Source organism: Pleurodeles waltl, chromosome 1_1, assembly GCF_031143425.1.
Source record: "Pleurodeles waltl isolate 20211129_DDA chromosome 1_1, aPleWal1.hap1.20221129, whole genome shotgun sequence".
Lineage (NCBI taxonomy): Eukaryota > Metazoa > Chordata > Amphibia > Caudata > Salamandridae > Pleurodeles > Pleurodeles waltl.
In genome coordinates this window covers 222,921,750-222,939,371 of record NC_090436.1, presented here as the reverse complement: position 1 = coordinate 222,939,371, position 17,622 = coordinate 222,921,750, and the positions used below count along the sequence as shown (strand labels likewise).

The following is a 17,622-nucleotide window of genomic DNA, read 5'->3' as shown; positions in this document are numbered from 1 at the left end:
GCCAGCAATCTATCCTAATGTATCATCAACGGCGTCAACAAAGTTGTTCCCATCAGGAATTCCACCTCCAGAAGATCCAGTAAGCCAGCAAGGTGGTTCACCCCTGAACTACACACACACACTTAAGAGAAAATGCAAACAACTAGAAAGACGGTGGCGCAGTAGCAGGGGCCTCACAGACCTCACCACCTTCAAAGATGCTCTGAACAGTATAATTTCCGACTCAGAGAAGCAAAAAAGGTCATCCTACTCAGCCACATCGAAGAAAGCACCCACCACCTGAACAAACTCTTTGAGATCGTCTAAGAGTTCTACTGTTCAGCAGCCACCGAAAACATGAACCAACCCACTCAGATCCTCTGCGACTCACAAGCCGATTACTTCCACAGTAACATCACAGACATCTACAGAAATTGTCACTCCCAACCCACCAGCATCGAACACCTACTAACTCTGTATGTGACTCCCCCTGATCACCGACTGGAAATCACTATCCATCCAGGAAACAGCAGCCCTCATGACTTCGATTCACTCCAGCTCACCCAACGAACCATGCCCACATTACATCTTCAACCTGGGCCCGAAGGAAGTCTGCAGCATTCGCTCTCTCATCCTCAACAGCACTGCCACCATCCGTGACGCAAGGAAGCAAGCAGAGGGCAAGGCGCTCCTGAAGAAACCATCCGCCGACCCAAGCAAACTCAACAATTACCACCCCCATCTCACTGCTCCCCTTCCCAGCCAAGGTCCTGGAAAAAGCCATCAACAAACAGCTCTCTGAACACCTGGAAAGACACAACCTACTAGACTCCTCGCATTGTGGCTTCATCTCCAACTACAGCACCGAGACTGCCCTTATTGCGGCAACAGACGACATTTGGTCTCCCTTCCACTACAGCAGCCTTGATCCTCCTAGACCTCTCTGCCGTGTTCGACACCATCTCCCACTACACCCTCACCTCCAGACTCCAACACATTGGGATCTGAAGCAACGCCCTCAAATGTATCCACGCCTTCCTCACAGGCCGTACCCACAGAGTCCATTTTAAATGCATGTGCTGGACACTGGTAATTATGAGCTCCCCAGCTACATGATGGCTTCTCTGAATCCTGAGATGTTTGGTATCAAACGACTCAGAATAATAAACCCTCACTCATGCCAGTGGTGGATTTATTAAAACAATGCACACAGAGGGCACCTAAGAGATGCCCCCTGAAAACCTACCAGCTACTCGTGTGCTCACAGACAGGTCCTGACCAGTTCAGCCACCACAGACGAATTTCTTGAGGGCCTGAGACAAAGGTGTGATCTCCTCTTCCAGGCAGGATGGACATTCCAGCGCAGGGAGCTTTAAAGGCCTTGCCACCTTTGTAATGCGACCCAGTTCTCTCCAGATGGTGGAGATGACCAACCCCCCCATCCCCGACCCCATGTTTGGTGGCAGCACAGGCGATAAAATTAGTTAAATTATAAGGAGTGCCAACTTCATGCCAATCCCACCCCTAAGGTGGATGAGCTGAAGTGGACACCACTTTTTAAATTCCTCCACCTTGTTTTGCAGTTGCATTCTTGATTGTTTGGAGTTGCTGCAGGAGTTTGTGGTGGTTCCCATAGTCTAGACGGCTAGGCTATGAGGGCTTGTGTCACTGTCTTCGTTGTGTCGAGGGGGAGCCATTTGAATATCGTGTGGAAGCAGGCTGAGGAGAAAGCATTAACTTGTTGTCTCATGGAGAGTTCACTGTCGATGATTATGCTGAGGTCTCGGACATGATCCTTTGGCGTTGGAGTTGGGGTTGGTCCAAGTTCCCCTGGCCACTAGGAGTTGTTCCAGACCGTTGGGCCTCTTCCAAAGATTAGCATCTCCATTTTGTCTGTATTGAGCTTTTCACACCCAGAGACACCCTCTCACACCCAGAGAGACCAGCCCTGTGGCCAACTCCCACTTTGCATGGTCAAAGGCCGGTAAAGCAAGGGGTTGGGTGGTTAGGGGGGTTGGCTGCAGGGACTGGCGGCGGTTGGATTCATGTATAGTAATGAAAATTACTTAACGTTCATAAAAGCCCATAGAATTTCATTGAAAAAAAAACAAAGATTACATGGACGTTATAGTAAGGTTCTGAATTTACCAATGACCACCGGCTCAATATAAACTCTGGTCAGAAGTAAGTAAACATAACGATATATATATTCACTTAAAAAAATAAAGGTTACAGGGACATTATAGTTAGGTTCTGAATTTACTCGCACAAAACCAGAGACATTCAGCAGTTATAGTTAAAGTTATTTCAAGTACTGTCTTAAATTCAAGATGCTAAATGTCTTTGCGTTTGAATTGCAAGGTTGGTATGGTGCATATTCACACAGATTCTAATTTTATCTCCAGTTTGATGATTTAACCAGGGTCCCAAGGGAAGCACCCAGTGCATGGGGCCACTTACAGGCTCAATCATATTTTGTTTCATTAGATTATCCATTTCACCCTCCACCTGCTTTTGGATATTGAAAGCTATCCCACGAAAGTGTTGTGCCACTGATGTCACTGTCATCAATATGCAGGCAGATCTGGTGTTCGTTGAGTTTGAAAAGACCTCTTAAGAGTTAAGGAAACAACTGTGGAACTTCCAAACGCAAAGACATTTGGCATCTTCTATTTAAGACATGACATACCACTTAATGGAACAAAGTTCTTTATAAACTTCAATAAAAGATGCGATCAGCTGGAAACAGAGCAGAGCTCCAGGTATAGCAACACGTTTGCATGCATGTGGTTGTACCAATAAATGTTCCTCAGTTTTGGTTTCAGTGTGTCATTGACAGCTGAGGTATTTCAATAAGAAGCTAACAAAAGGAATTCAAGAAATTCCCAACTGTTTAAATTACAGTGACAGCAGACTTGTGCTCGTAACATACTAAAGTGCATAAGGAGACCCTCATCTAGTGATGCCAAGGACTAAGTGATGCCAAGGACTAAGAGATGCAAGCCTGACCTTAAACGAAGACAACTGCAGTTTCTGCAGGACTTCCCTCTAGTTTTATGGTTGCATCTGTTCACTAGGGCATACTCCCTGGAGATCGCAGCGCACGCTTCATTTCCAACACCCACAAATGCATCTGCCCTAAGGTCCTGCATGGATCTTTCCAGTGATTGTCCCATTCTAGATTTCGCCACTGTCAAAGACCCTTTAACAGACCTTATGAAAAAGCAGAGTCCATTTAAATGGTGAGAAGAAAATCACAATTCATTTGAATCAGTTCACAGCAGGATTGAACGTGCTTAGAAATTATACTTTTATACGGGACTTCCCACAGACATTGGAGTAGATGAACTCCGGTTGGTCTAGGAGCCATTCGGGCTCATCGGTATGTTGACCCAACTCCCCTCATGTCGCTCTGTGGACAATTTCAGTAGGAGTCTCACAAACCAAGAACAAGCCTATTTACAAGCAGAAAATGAACATTTGACCCTTCTGTGGGCCTCTGAACATTTTCACCTGTTTGTCTCTGGTAAGCCATTTACTGTCATTACTAAACTTAAAGCGTTGGTGTCCATACTCTGCAACCGCAGAACAATAATGCCCCTGCAGAATGAGAGGTGGGGAGTCTTTGCCTGCAGGATTACATATTTAACACTGCACAATGTCCATTGAAAGACAAAAACCCAGCAGATTTGTCACCTTAAATAAGCCTGTCAATGGCAGTATAATATCTATGCTATGTTATTAGGCAGACTTGTCTATGTGATCCCAGGAAAGGATCAATAGCACAAGCGACAAAAGGGAGCTCAACACTCCAGGCTGTCGTCAATCAGTACCCTGGGGTGACTGGCTCAAAACAAATCAAAAACGGTCAACTAACTGACCTCAGAGCTTTTCAATACATTCATATTGAACTGGCCAAGCATCAAACTGGACTGATTATCAGAGATACCAGTCTTGAGATACATATTGTCCTGCAAAAACATGATGAGTTGCCTCTGGAGGGCAATACAGGTATAGTTGCTACCAAAAGCCTGCTGACTTCTGACCCAGGATCCCCTCATCGAGAACATTTTAGTGTTATGCCAGCCAAGCTCTGAAGAAAGAGTATGCTCCAGAACCATTGTAAATGTCACCTTTGCCAGAAAATGTGTTCGAGGAAAAGGTTATTAACTTTTTTGGAGCCATTGCCACAGAACAGTACCCACTGCTGGCAATATATGAATGATTTCAATTTCCAAAGATGATGGGAATTGCTAGTAAAGCGGCAAATAATGCCATCCCAGTATTCAACAAAATATTTGCCACATTTGACATTCCCTGCATAGTCAAATCAGACAATAGGTCTCCATTCAATGGAAAGGAGTTCATGGAATGTGCAATCTACCTGGGCACTGAAGACAGGAAAACACCCCGGTGGACTAAAGCAAATAGCCTTGTTAAAGAAATTATGGCTACACTTAAGAACGTACTGCAAGAGGCCAGAGCCACCAACTCGTCAGAATCCAATGTGTTCTGCCAGACTTTGAAAGATTACAGCAGCACCAGCGTGTTGCCCGTTTGGTATAAGATAAAGACCAAAATCCAACAAAATACTACACCTCCTGACCATCTGGATGGTGAAGTATGAGTCCGAAACACTTCAAAGCAGGGCAAGAGGATATTCTATGACAGCAAAAACAGGAGAGCAAAAAGAGTGTTTAAGATCCAGCTCAGAGAGTTTGTATTACTTAAAGTACTTGGGACTCGCAAACATAGTTTTAGTTACGACCTCCTTGTTTTGTTACAGACATCAAGACTTCTACGATACTTGCATAGTGCTGTGGTCACGCCAACACTGAAACTCGCCACACTGCCAACCTTTGCAGGGTGAAGCCCGTGAATTGCCATCCACTGATGAACACTCGGAGGAAGGAGATTCCCAGAGCATCAATAAAGTAACGGCAGCGATGCCCTTACTGAATTATCCCTACCTCCTTACACCTTCCTTCCCCACTGGCCTCATCCCAATCTCGACGAATTGTGAAGCCTCCTGAATAACTCAGTACTGTTTCTGGAATCAAAGGTTTCTATTTATGTTGGGGGATGAGGGGTGCGTTGGAGGTGGGGTTCGTGGGGCGTAGTGTTCTGACTTCTTCAAGCCCTGGATGTCACTTTATTGGTGCAGTGAATACTGTCCTTGTGATGAGGAGGTCCTTGGGTGGGAGGTGGCAGGTTACGAGAGCGCTCTAGAACGACCCTAATCTCATCCACCCTTCTCCACTAAAGAACAGTAATAAAGATGTCGTAATAGCATTAACTTTACCTCTGTATGAAGAAAACGGTCTCATCACTAAAATATACACGAATGTTGCTGACTGTAATGCACATGGTGACACCAGCAGATTGACCGGCGGTCAGTTACAAATTAACACGCTTTAGCAGTCCTTATAGCAAAGTGAATGTGAGAGAGTATAGTTAAGTTAAAAGGATATAGTTTTACTGTGAATACTCTTGTGTGCTCGGCTTCCAAACGTGTGAAAAATATGCATGGACGCTGTACTGAAATTACAGTTCTTTCAGTTCTCTTGTAACAGTTTCTTAAGATGGAATTGTCCTGATGTCTCGAGGAATAGAATCCCATGCTCTTGCGGGCCCTCCAGAAAATGACTGCTTTAGTCTTTTTTGATTCTCTGCGCAACTGATGTTTGGAGACTTGTGAGAGCTCATCTATTGTTGCTGATCAAGGAGATCTGCACCAAATGAGTGAGGTAGTTCCCAGTGTCTTTGTGAAGTGCTCTATTGGGACTCAAAAGTCCTCTGCATGGTAAAGACACACAGCCCTGCAATGAGTGTCCAACTGTACTGATGTCTGGATCCCTCATGCTGATTTTTTGTCTTAGGTGAGCATAGATCATGAGTGTGTGCTATGACATAGGCTTCTCACAGATTGTGGTTTTGTTGGACCGGGAGGAGTGCAGAAAATGCTACTCTCATAGCAGTGGAAGGCTACTGCCTTCATCAGTAGCTAAACAGCTTAAGCATTGTGGTGGCAGCACACCTTGTAGTGATCAATAGTAGTGAACAGGACATTTTTACCCCATGTTATTGGAGTGAGACCTACAGGCTCACTCATCTTTTCAAAAGTTCAACTGCTGTGTGCTTACATTACCCTTGGCCTACATCAGAGAGATGTGGAAGTGCTGCACCGCTTTTATGTGTGCCTGTGATGGGTACAATACAAGGATAGAACTGCACTCTAACGTACAGGTTACACTGGTGCTTGTCTTGAGTGTATGTGTGCCTCTGAAGAACACAGAACATGAAAAATGTTGTGCTGTGCAGTGCATGAGGGATGTGAGCATGTGCTGGGAGTATGTGTACTTGCATGAAGTACAATACATGAAGTGTAGTGCAGCGTGCACATGGTTAGTGTGTGCTGGCAGTGGGTGTTTGTAAATGACACACCCTGGTTAAAGACAGAAAAGCTTCAATGCTAAACAGTGTGCGCTGATAGTGAGTGTACTGAATGCATGTGTACATGTAATGGTACAATGCATGGAGGTATAAGTGCTGGGCAGTAATGTGCTGTGAATGTATACTAAGTGTGCCTGCAATTGTGCATTACATTAGGGACCCTGGGTTTATTTTGAAAGCCCAGGCCTGCCTGGTGAAAACTTGAGGAGGAAATAAATGCCCCCAGACAGATTTGTGTATTTCTGCATTGCTGTGAGCTGGGTGGGGCACACACTGAAGGGAAAAAGGAGAGAACACACACTACGGGGGAAAGGAAGAGAACATCTTTTACACTTCAAAAGGCTGCTTTCTGATTCAGTAACAGATCACACAGACGGGAGAGAGACGGGGGACGTAAGGAAATCATAAATAGTAGGGCTGGGATTAATCTTTTGATGCATCCAGGTGTGAACCCTTGTCACTTCCATGAGAGGTGTTCTGGGACAATCAGCTTCAGAGTCTTGACTGCTGTGACGGACACCTTTCATGAGGAATGAAGAATGAAAAAAGTGTCCACTCCAAAAGAAGCAGAACCCCCAACACAAAACTTCAAAGACTCAGACCTTTAGTCACTTTGGTGTGTGTAAAAAGACTATAGGAAGTGGATGTTGAGTCACCAAAAATTTGACATCTGCCAAGCAGCCAAATGGGCTGTGTGAGAAGGTAAAGCTCAGGAAGACATCTGCCTGTGACCAGGAGTGGGGGCCAAGACTTGCTAGTCTCCCTCCTGGGTGAGGGGACATTACCCAGGGAAACCAAGACAACCTGCATTAGAGATTCGAGCGCCTGCCTGCTTACCAAGGCCCGTGTGCCCTGTAAAGAAGAGTAGAGCTTTGGAGGGAGCAAGGTCCCTACTGTGAGGACTTCCTGTGTGAGGTTTGAGGATTCGGTTGAGCACTGACTAGGTGACCCTCGTATGTCAAGAGAGGGCTGTTGTAAACAAAGTCAAGTATTGAGAGCTGTGCCAGGGGTGCTGAGCCCACCCGGCCTGGTTGCGGTGACCCCATATGACAGAGGGGCCCACCCTTGAAGTATTTGTGTGACCAGCGTGCCATGATTTGTGAACATTTTAGTGGCCACCGTACATGCCAGGAGGGGCAGCCATGGTGTGGGAAATTACACCTGAGGAGTCTACTTTGCATCAGGAAGGTACTGTGGCAACCCTGTGTGCCAGGTAGGGATGCCGGGACCAAATCAACAAAGACTTCAGGGTGCCGCCCTGGGACTGGAGTGAGGCTGTGACCAGTGGGTCTAGCTGCACCGAGAAATCTGCCCTGACTGGCCCAAGGACGCAGAGAAGGGTGGCGTACCCTTGCAGGACTCCAGGCAGGAGCCAAAGGATTGTATTTTCCTCACTGAGGTAAACCTGATTTACTGTGTCTCTGCGAAAGATGGAAGGTGTTCTGATCACTAAGAAGAGCCAGCTGTGCCTTTCCAGACAGTGATCCTGCACCTGCCTGACAGTGCCACGTGTGCCGTAAGGAGACCAACTACCCTGGAGTTGATCTAGTGAGTTCCTGCGCTGAGGTCACCCACTTTAATGCCAAATCTGCCGTGCTGCAGCAACGGGTAAGACTTGAACTAGGGTCTGTGGCCTTGGGGGATTTGCAACTTAAGGTACTGCAGCAACATAGGCACTTTTGACTAAAATCCTGGAATCAATGGGAGCTCTTGAGTACCAATAGTGTGCATTCCCTTAATGTGACCACCAGAGAAAGTAGAATAAACCCAAACACATTACACGAAGGAGGGAGGGACAGCCATTTGCCTGACAACTACTAGAGCCCCGACCTAAAGGGGGATTAAGTTGTTGCATTTGAATGTTGCATTTCTTTGTATGTGTAGAGTTAGAAATAAAATACGACTGTTTCTTATAAAAGCAAGTATTTGGCTTGATGTTGATTTATTGTTCATACTGTTTGTACTTTGAGTTATCAGTCGAGTTTACGGACACCCCCACCCCACCGAAGAAGTCTTGACTGCTCAACCATAGTTACCACTGAGAGTCAAGAGCAGAAGGGGTACTTGGCCCAGTTGAGCAGGATTCATCTTAGGTTGGGCCCCAGGACATCAGGCATAAAAGGCCTCAACCACCAAGTCTGGGCTCAGTAGCCCCTGTGGCCCTTTGAAAGGGGTTCTGACATGCCCTATGTGCTGTGAGTGCCAGTTAGAACAGCTACGTCAGGGACATTAGGATGGGAGAGATATGATCACATTTTCTAAACCCAGTAAACAATCTGGAGGCCCCATGTAATGCTGCTTTGAGTGAAGCTAGATACATTTGGACTTTTCTCTCTATAAGGTTGTTTCCATAGTTCAGCCTTGACTGAACTAGGGCCTAGATGAAAAGATACTTTAACTCAGAAATTATGTTTATGGTGGATATGTTAACTTGCTGCAGATTCCTCACGTTATCACTGTCCTCAAAGTGCCAGACTGGATCTATTCATGCCCAATCGAGGTGTGAGGCAAGAATCTGATAAAGCATCAATAACAGCAACACATACAGCTCAGTCATGACATTAGAATTATCAGTTGATACATTATCAAAAGTAAGTAATTTTTTCTTCTTATGGATACATCTTCCTGAAGATTACATACCATTAGAATGAAACACAAATCAATACCCTCTGGAAGGTGGGATTGGGCTCTGCCAGTTAACAAAGATAGGCATGCAACACAGCCCTAGTAAAGTACCAGTCACTGCCTGCTTGTGCTGCAATACAGTAATGTTTATGAAAGCAAGGATGACCACGTGGCCAACCTGTAGACAGAGACTCCTGTGGTATGAGTCTAGAAAGCAGACATTAACCTTGAGGAGTGAGCATGAATGCCAACAGGGGGCTCGTGCATTTGACAGAAACTTTAATCTTCTTGGCTGCAGAGAATCCCACAAAAAGCTCATCTTTCACTTTGTTCTGTTGGGTGTTGTCAATGTAGTCCAGTTGATGCAGCCTCTCCCACGGTGAAATGGAGGAGGTAAGAAAAATGGAAGAGTGATGGACTGGTTGTTTGGGAAAAGCAGATACCACTTCTAGTAGAAAAGATGGACAGGTGTGAAGAAGCACCTTATCTGGGTAAAATGCAGACAGAGTCAGAATTTCTCTGACCCTACAGACTAAAGTCACTGCCAACAACAGGAAAGTGTTCAGAATGGGTAGGCAAACTGGGTAACTGTGTATTGGCTTGAATCGGAATGTCATGAATAAAGTCACCACAAGATTCAAATACCACTGTGGAACAATGACTGGAGTTGAAGGAAACAAATACAGGAAGCCTTTCAGAAAACATGGTACTAATGGCTACTTAAACAGTGAACAATGCCCTGGAAGGCAGATGAAGGTGGGTAGGACACAAAATAACCTATTGCAGTAGCCAATACTAGACCCCACTGAGCAGGAGACAGTGAGATTTGCAGAACATCAGAAACGCATGACTGAAATGGATTTACACCTGCTAACTCACAACACTGAACAAACCTGTACTAGCAATCAGTATACATGGATTTTTGGCAGGTGTTTTTTGGCAGCAAAGTGACACTCACAACTTCAGAAATCAATCAAAAGGGTTCTAGGTGGTACCACACAATTTTCTGGTGTGCAGATGCAGTGTTCGGTCATCGGGTGAATGCCCTCATCATCTGCTGTGAAAGAAGGTCCACACTCGGCTGCAGAGAAGAGGGCACCAAATACCTTCTCTTGAAAGATGCAGAATTGGTAGATATGCATATATGGTGCCCTAGGAGCTAATGAATGTGAAGGCATCCCACAGGGAGCCAGTTCGAGTTAAGTGTATGGCACAAATGCAGGGACACCTTTTGATCTTTGCAATCTGGAGAAGATCATGTCTCCACTTAAGGTTGAAGTTCCCAAGTGCAATCCTCTAAAGACACGCAACTCAGAGAATCTGGTCTCTAGTTAAGTAAGCGTGCAAGGCATATAGCCATTGTGGAAAATACAGTGCTGCTGAGACCACTGCCACAATCGAGCTACACACCAACATCAGGTACAGGACCTCACATTGCTGTTTTTGTTGACACAATGGACGATGGTAGTGCTGTTGGAGAGAATTTGAATGGTGCTCCCTGAAACTGAAGGCAGAAGAGCGTTTATGGCAAGATGGACTGCCCACAGCTCCTTCTCTAAGTGCTGTTCTGTCTCTGAACTTTTTCCAAGGTTACATTGGCTTCCTCTGGACAAGCGCACTCATTTTAAGACTCTCTGTACAGGTAATAACAGCCTTCATTCCCAAGGGGCTCCGATTTAGAGCAATCTCATTTCTTTCTACCAGCCTATGTGATTTCTGCGCTCTGTCAGTCTTAACCTGGCCATTGTTCCCTGAGTCATGAGTCAGAAGATGGGGAGGGGCACAATCCTTTCGGGCTGAGGCACCTTCCCTCTGGAACTACCTTCATCTCCCCATTAGGAATATTTAAAACCACCTGCTTTTTAGGAAATCCCTTACGACCTGGCTGCAGCTACAGTAGTTTGTCCTCTGGGGCTAGTGTTGGGAAGCCCCACTGCTGGGTCAGCTACACAGTCTGCAAGTTTCATAACAGCTTAAGCACACTTATGTGCAGGCACTGCTTGACACGGATCACAGGCCCCACACCATGATATTGCCTTCAGGGGCACCAAACACAGATGCATCCATGACTATGAGAGTCTGGACCTGCAAATTACTGAAAGAATGAACCACAACAGACTAGACGGACACATCTTCCAGTGCAGATCCAGATGGACTGACTGCTAGAACAACATCCAACCAGAGAGTATTCCCTGGTGTTGGAGTGACTAATTTCTCAGACACCACCAACGGCCTCTCATGTGGTAGTAACAGTGTGCCTGAGGCCATCAGACCCAGCAGGCATAGAACGTGCAGAACTTTGATTGTTGGGTCAGAAACATCAGAATCATGCCCTGAATAACCACAATCCTCCTCAGAGGATTCCTGCAGTTTGTGATCAGTACTGCCGTTATAAAGGTCAGCCTCCAAGTGGGTGTAAGAAGAGACTTCAGGGCATTAATCTTAAACCTAAATTATCGCAAAAAGTCATTGCATGCCAAAGATGTTTTTTGACCAGCAACTGAAACGCTACCTTCACCAATCAGTCATCAAAATATGGAAATACAGTGAGTTCTCGCCGCCACAAATACCAGAACTCTTATGAATACATATAGTTTTGTTACTCATATACAGCTTGACACCACTGTGAACCTCAGATAACTGGGGTTGGGAGGAATGGTAGCTGGAACCTGGCAACATATGAGGCACCAGCCAACACTGAAGGCTGGGCAGACCTTTGCTCAAGGATAACAGTAGGCAGAATCAACAAGGTCAAGAGCAGATAGTGAGTTTAAGTCTGATACCCCAGTCCCTATTAGGGAGCGAAAAAACTAAGGAAGTATAATCCTGTGCCCCTTTTCTCCAGAGGCACTACCTCTATAGTCCCTTTGTTCAATAGTGCAAGAATCTTAACTTCAAAAAGCAAGCCGTCTGTCAGACTGCATATTTTGAAAGAAGGAGTGTAGTCTAGAGAAGACAGGAGGGGTAGAGCAGACCCCCCCCTTGAATGACCCAGCAATCCACTGTGATAGTCTCCCAACTGTTGGAAAAAATAGAAGACAAACTCCTCACTGGAAGCTGGTGGTGTAAAAGGGAGTGTGGGGGTGAAAAAGGTGTTGAGGCAGCAGAGCTGAAAGAGGATAGCAGGGAACTGGCCTGCTGGAGTTAGTGCTGGAGTTCTATAGATCTACCCCTTGAACGAAAAGGAGCAGTAGATTTATTGTGCCCTCTGAATTGGCTGTGAAGGTTATTGCTGCTAGTACCGTTGTGCAAATCTAGATTAAACTCCAAATTCCCTGTATTGTTGGTGGAAATACCTCAGTTAAGGTGTTGCACTGTTGTTTTTTGAAACAACCAAGAAAAAGTGTACCTTCTCACCAACTAGCCTTGTGACATCGAAGGGCATGTCCATGTCTTCGGCAATTCCAGTGAAGACCCTTAATTGCAATCAAGTGTGATACCAAAAGGTGACAGTACTGCCTATGAATTGAGCCCTGATGTCTGCAGAATCTTGGCAGCAATCCAGGACGTTCGGAAACATCCAAACCATCACTGACCAGATCTGAGAAGGGCTTCATCATGTGCTCAGATACACTGTCAGTCACTTTTGCCAATTCCCAAAGGGAATGGACAACGCAGTTCAAGAGACATGAAGAGTTAGCCATGCAAAAGGCAAGACTGCCAGAGGAAAGATAGAGCACTGAAATAACTGATCATGTCCCTGAGAAAGAATATGATTTTTCCTTCCTTCTGAGGTTTTTGTGAGACGATCTTTTGGGAGATCGCTCCATGTTAGGGATGTACTGTAAGAGAAGGAGGAATGGTGGAGCATATCCCTGTGGGCCTTGGCCAAAAATAGCCTGGCCTCAAACATATGAGGAATTTGATGCAATTAAAGAACAGCCAGGAATCACAGGCGAGGGGATCTGATTGGATTCAATACTTCATATGCATTTGTCAAGTAAATACAAGGACATTTATATACAGCATCTTCAGAGGAGATATATGACCAAATCACTGTTGATAAGCTGAGAAATTTGATTGATGAAGCACAAAGAACAGCTAGGAAACCTGCACAAATGAGGCCCAGAAAACAGGAATGGATGTCAACATGCCAGTTATCCTGTTGGAGACTTCGGTACTGGAATATTGATGTAACCGATGGTTGGAATCAGAGCTGAGGCTGAGTGGCGTAACCTGGCGATGCTGGTGAAAATGTTTCCAGATCCAGTCTGGTGATTGGAGGGTATTAATGAAGGGAGACATATGCAGGAAAATCTGACAATCAGAAGTGTTGTTTGATATGTAAACCTAGTAAAAACGATTCAGTACCTCACACCAGCTTCACTGGGGATTGTGCTGTCTTTGCAAGATGGGTAGTGTGTGTAGCTCTAAGTTCAAGTTGGTACAGCCCAAGGATTTGGTGACGTCCACAATGTTTAGGATGGTGTCAAGTAAGATTATTTTCTTGAGTCAACTTTGTACAGCCAGTTGGCAGCTGAAAGAAGCAATAAGCATAATGTGCATCTGTAGTGGGTTTCACTTCAAAGGCTAGTAGGTCATCTAGGACTCAATCTCTTTGTGAACCTGAGATAATATTTCTATATCACTGGCAGATGAGATTTTTAAATATATCTTTATATAATCAACATCAAAGTGCTACACCATGTACGTCTGTTTTGGAAAGGACAGCAAAGGTTCCACAAGAATGTTGATTAGAGTGGTTGCAATAATTGGGCTTACTATGAGTTAAGACGTTTAAAATGCTGCATTTAATAGAAAATGTTTGTTGATTATAAGGCCCGGTGATCAACTGAACTATAATAAGCTTGAGGTGTGCTTTGTGGGTAATTCAAGGCGATGGCCCTGATAAAGGTTGATGAAAACATAGAAACATGCATGCTTGCTGGCATTCATAAACCTTTGCAGGTAGTGTTCCATCTTCAAAACGGTTGTAACTTCACTACTACCAAGGGCAGCAATAAATGTGTTTTCAAAGAACAAAAAGCGGAGAAAGCAACCCCAAAATTGGTGGAGTGAAGGGGTTTGATGGCAAAACAAGCTTTTCCCAGTGGAGAAAAGAAATAAAGGCTATTCACTGTACTGATGAAGGATGTTTTGCATTTAAGGAACTGCACACATTATATTTCAGAATGGGTACATATTAAAAAATGTGGGCACGTATAGATTCCTGGAAAGCTGGGACAGTCATAATTTTCCAGAAACAGTCCAGAAATTGTTTGTGAATTCCAAGGAAGGCAAACATTTGCTCCAAATGCAGCACATTTCTAACTTTTCTGAGAACTAGGCCCATGTTAACTTGGAAAGAGGCAAGCAGGGCAGACTACACAGACTAAATATGCAAGTTGATGTCCCCATCTATCACCTATTTTTATTGTTCCTTAATAGTTTCTACTTGAAACTCTATTGCTTGGACTCATTATATATACAGGGTTGTTTATTATTATAGTCTTTTAATAAGAAAATAAAAGTGAATTGATGACTTACGTGTTATAATATAATCCTGTGTCAGAGTCTCTGCTTGTTTCTCCTTTCTTTTTGTTTTAACTACACACAGCTTTGCTCCCCTACATAACAACAAAGGAAAAGAATAAAACAAATGCTCAATCCCAATTGTTCTTTATTAACAATTATAAAACACTGTTTGGAATTAAAAACAATGCCCCATAAAACATTGAATGAGCATAAATATAATAGTTACATACTATGCTTTACAAATGTTAAAGAAGGAATCACTTTTACAATTGGCATTAAGGATGCTGAAAGATTGTATCTTTATCAGACTTACTGACAGTGTGTGAAAATACAGACCCAAAGTAAAAAAAATAAATTCAAAAACGTGAACTACCAACATTGAACCAACAAGACGTCAAACCCTTTTCCTATTTGTTTTAATTCCATGCACTTTTATTTACATGCATGTTTCAGACATTGGTAATTTAATGTAACCAATGGATTTGATTAAAAACAGATCATGGGTAAGCACAGCCTCTCATTCACACCATTTCACAGTGGCAAATAAGAACTAGATGAGCACAAAGTAAAATCAATGTTAATTCCATTCACCATCTTATTTCTCTTGTGCAGATCATTAAAACACATAGGGCTGTATTCATATTCTAGATCTAGAGGTTTTTCAAATGTAATGCTGGTATGAGTACCAGGAATATATCAGTTAACTAACTATGCCATCCAATTCTACTAGCTAATCAATAAATCTACAGCATATTTCCAAATATTTAAAGTCTATTTAAAATAAATGCTGGAGTTGGATACTTGAACATCAAGAGCAGGATATCTTATAATTCTTAACAATCAACTTGTCTCTCTTGGCAAGGTGGTGCACTCACTATGTTGGGAAGTAGTGAATTATATCATATTTTATCAATGTTTGTCAACATTTTTTCAATACATTTCATGACTTTCAAAAACCCATAATGAAGGCAGTGATCATATTGCATTGTGAATATCAGTAACAGACATCCTGTTGATTACAGGCATGACACGATTTAAACATCAATGCTGCACACTGTAATGTTTTAGAGGGAGAAGATTTATGTCAGGTATGGCAGGATTTGTAAGCTCCGGATCCACATTGAAATGCGCAAAAAGAAAGGAACTGAGGTCAGCATGCAGAGGTGATGGATTTATAGGGCACCAATGTCATACAAGGGGAGGGGTGGATCCATCGCAGAACTGCACAACGCCACCTAATGATGCGTGTAGGAATCGTTTCCAGAGTCGGTCTGATGCCGGGGATATTCACAGTGAGGAATCTGCAGTTAGAAGTCTATCAGAAAAGCCGTTTTCACACAGTAAAGAAGGTCTGGAGTCAAGCATGTACAAAATAGGTGTTCCTCTTAGTTTACAAGCAGACTGGGTCTAAGTGAGAAGGTATCTAGTAGGAAGAACATTCCACTAAGCATAGACGTTTTTCTTCAGCTTGGCCCTAAAACGATCTGCCAAACGGTGGCATTAAACTCATGTGTGTATAGTACTCAAACACCCACAGACTTTCTGCAAGCACTCAAACATACCTTTCCTTTCACAGAAAATGCACCTTTCTTATTCATGGCGGCAGTTAAGATAACAAATAAATACCTTTGACTCTTGACAGGATCGTAGTACACTTTAGCTAATCCATTCCCTGTTCCCACCATAATCTGATTCAGTTTCGGGTGCCATAGGCAACGTACAACACTCTGAAAATAAATGGAAAATATTCATGGAATTACATAAATTTTCATTTTTAAATGCTGGTCAATAGAATAAACACACACATCAATACATAATTCATTGTATCAATTTGCTATACCAGCAGCTTACACAATAGTCTATATCCAACCAGAATCTGAAGTAATAATCAAATTCCGTTCCAAAGAAAGTTGGTGAAAGGACTTTTGCTGGTTGTTGGTTTGCAAACATGGCAGTGAGGTAGATCCAAAAAAAAAGTTGTAAAGTACTACCAGCGGCCGCAGCCGCAATTCTCAAGGGGGAGGGAGGTGGTTGGGCTTGGGTGAAAAAAAAAAAAATTACCGTTCTCAACGCTGCCACTCAGACACAGCATGGAGGCCTGTGCAAAACACACATGCACACTTAGCGCACCCACTCTCCCTTCCACTCCCCCCTCCACATGCTGCTGGCTGAGCCAGCAGCTGAAAAATAAACCATAATAAACTATTGTTTTATTTTTCAGCTCCTGCCTTAGCCAGGGAGTGACTGCTTTGCCACTGCAAAGGAGCCGCCCCTGATTACTGTGCTTTACAATTTCTGAGAACGCCCAACTTCATTCTGCTACCTATTTGAACCCCTTGGGAACTTATTCTTCCACTAGTTCCCTTTAATTGAAAATGTTTTCGCAGATGATTCAGGTTCCTGTTAATTGAATGCACGAACTGTAAACTAAAATGATAGCATCTCTTTGTTAAGACAAATGGTTCCTTTTTTGTGTAAAACCATAACAAACACAGCAGACTCACACAGCAGCCATCACTTACCCCGCTGGAACACCACTTCATAAGGCAGGTTCAATTTTGCAAATAGTCTGAAGGGACTACTCACTCCCCATTGAGACTACCACCCCAGCCCCTCCATGCCAATCATCTTTCAATCGGTTGATGGAGGATCATTTGGCACTTCTCCACGAGGAGGTCACAGCTCTCTTGGCCAAGGGAGCCATAGAGAAGGTCTCTGTGCCTGAAGTAGGTTGTTATTCTTGCTACTTTCTGGTGCCCAAAAAGGTCAAGGGCCTCTGCCCTTTCCTCGACCTCCTCAATCTTTTCCTCAGGAAAGTGAAGTCCAAAATGATAACTCTGTCTCTGGTCCTATTTGTCCTGGAGACTGAATGGCAGCATTGGATTTGCAGGACACTTACTTCCATTTTCCCGTCCTGTATGCCCACAGACGTTACTTGCGGTTTGAGGTAAGTCAAAAGCATTTTAAATTCACTGTGCTCCCTTGTGGCCTTACCAGCGCCGCTCTGGTATTCACCAAAGTGATGGCAGTGGTCTCAGCTCATCTGCACAGGTTAGGGGGTTTCAGTCTTCCTCTACTTGACCACTGGCT

General features: G+C 44.0%; 1 protein-coding gene across 1 annotated transcript in view; it reads right to left on the bottom strand.

The window, feature by feature from the left end:
• Positions 1–17,622, bottom strand: part of WDR70 (WD repeat domain 70) — a 1,287,307-nt gene that overhangs the window by 250,214 nt on the left and 1,019,471 nt on the right. The window contains exons 13-14 of the mRNA XM_069221254.1: positions 16,159–16,259; positions 14,545–14,624 (exon numbers count right to left, since the gene is read on the bottom strand). Of these exons, the coding sequence (XP_069077355.1) occupies positions 14,545–14,624; positions 16,159–16,259 (181 nt within the window). The remainder of the gene's footprint in view (positions 1–14,544; positions 14,625–16,158; positions 16,260–17,622) is intronic.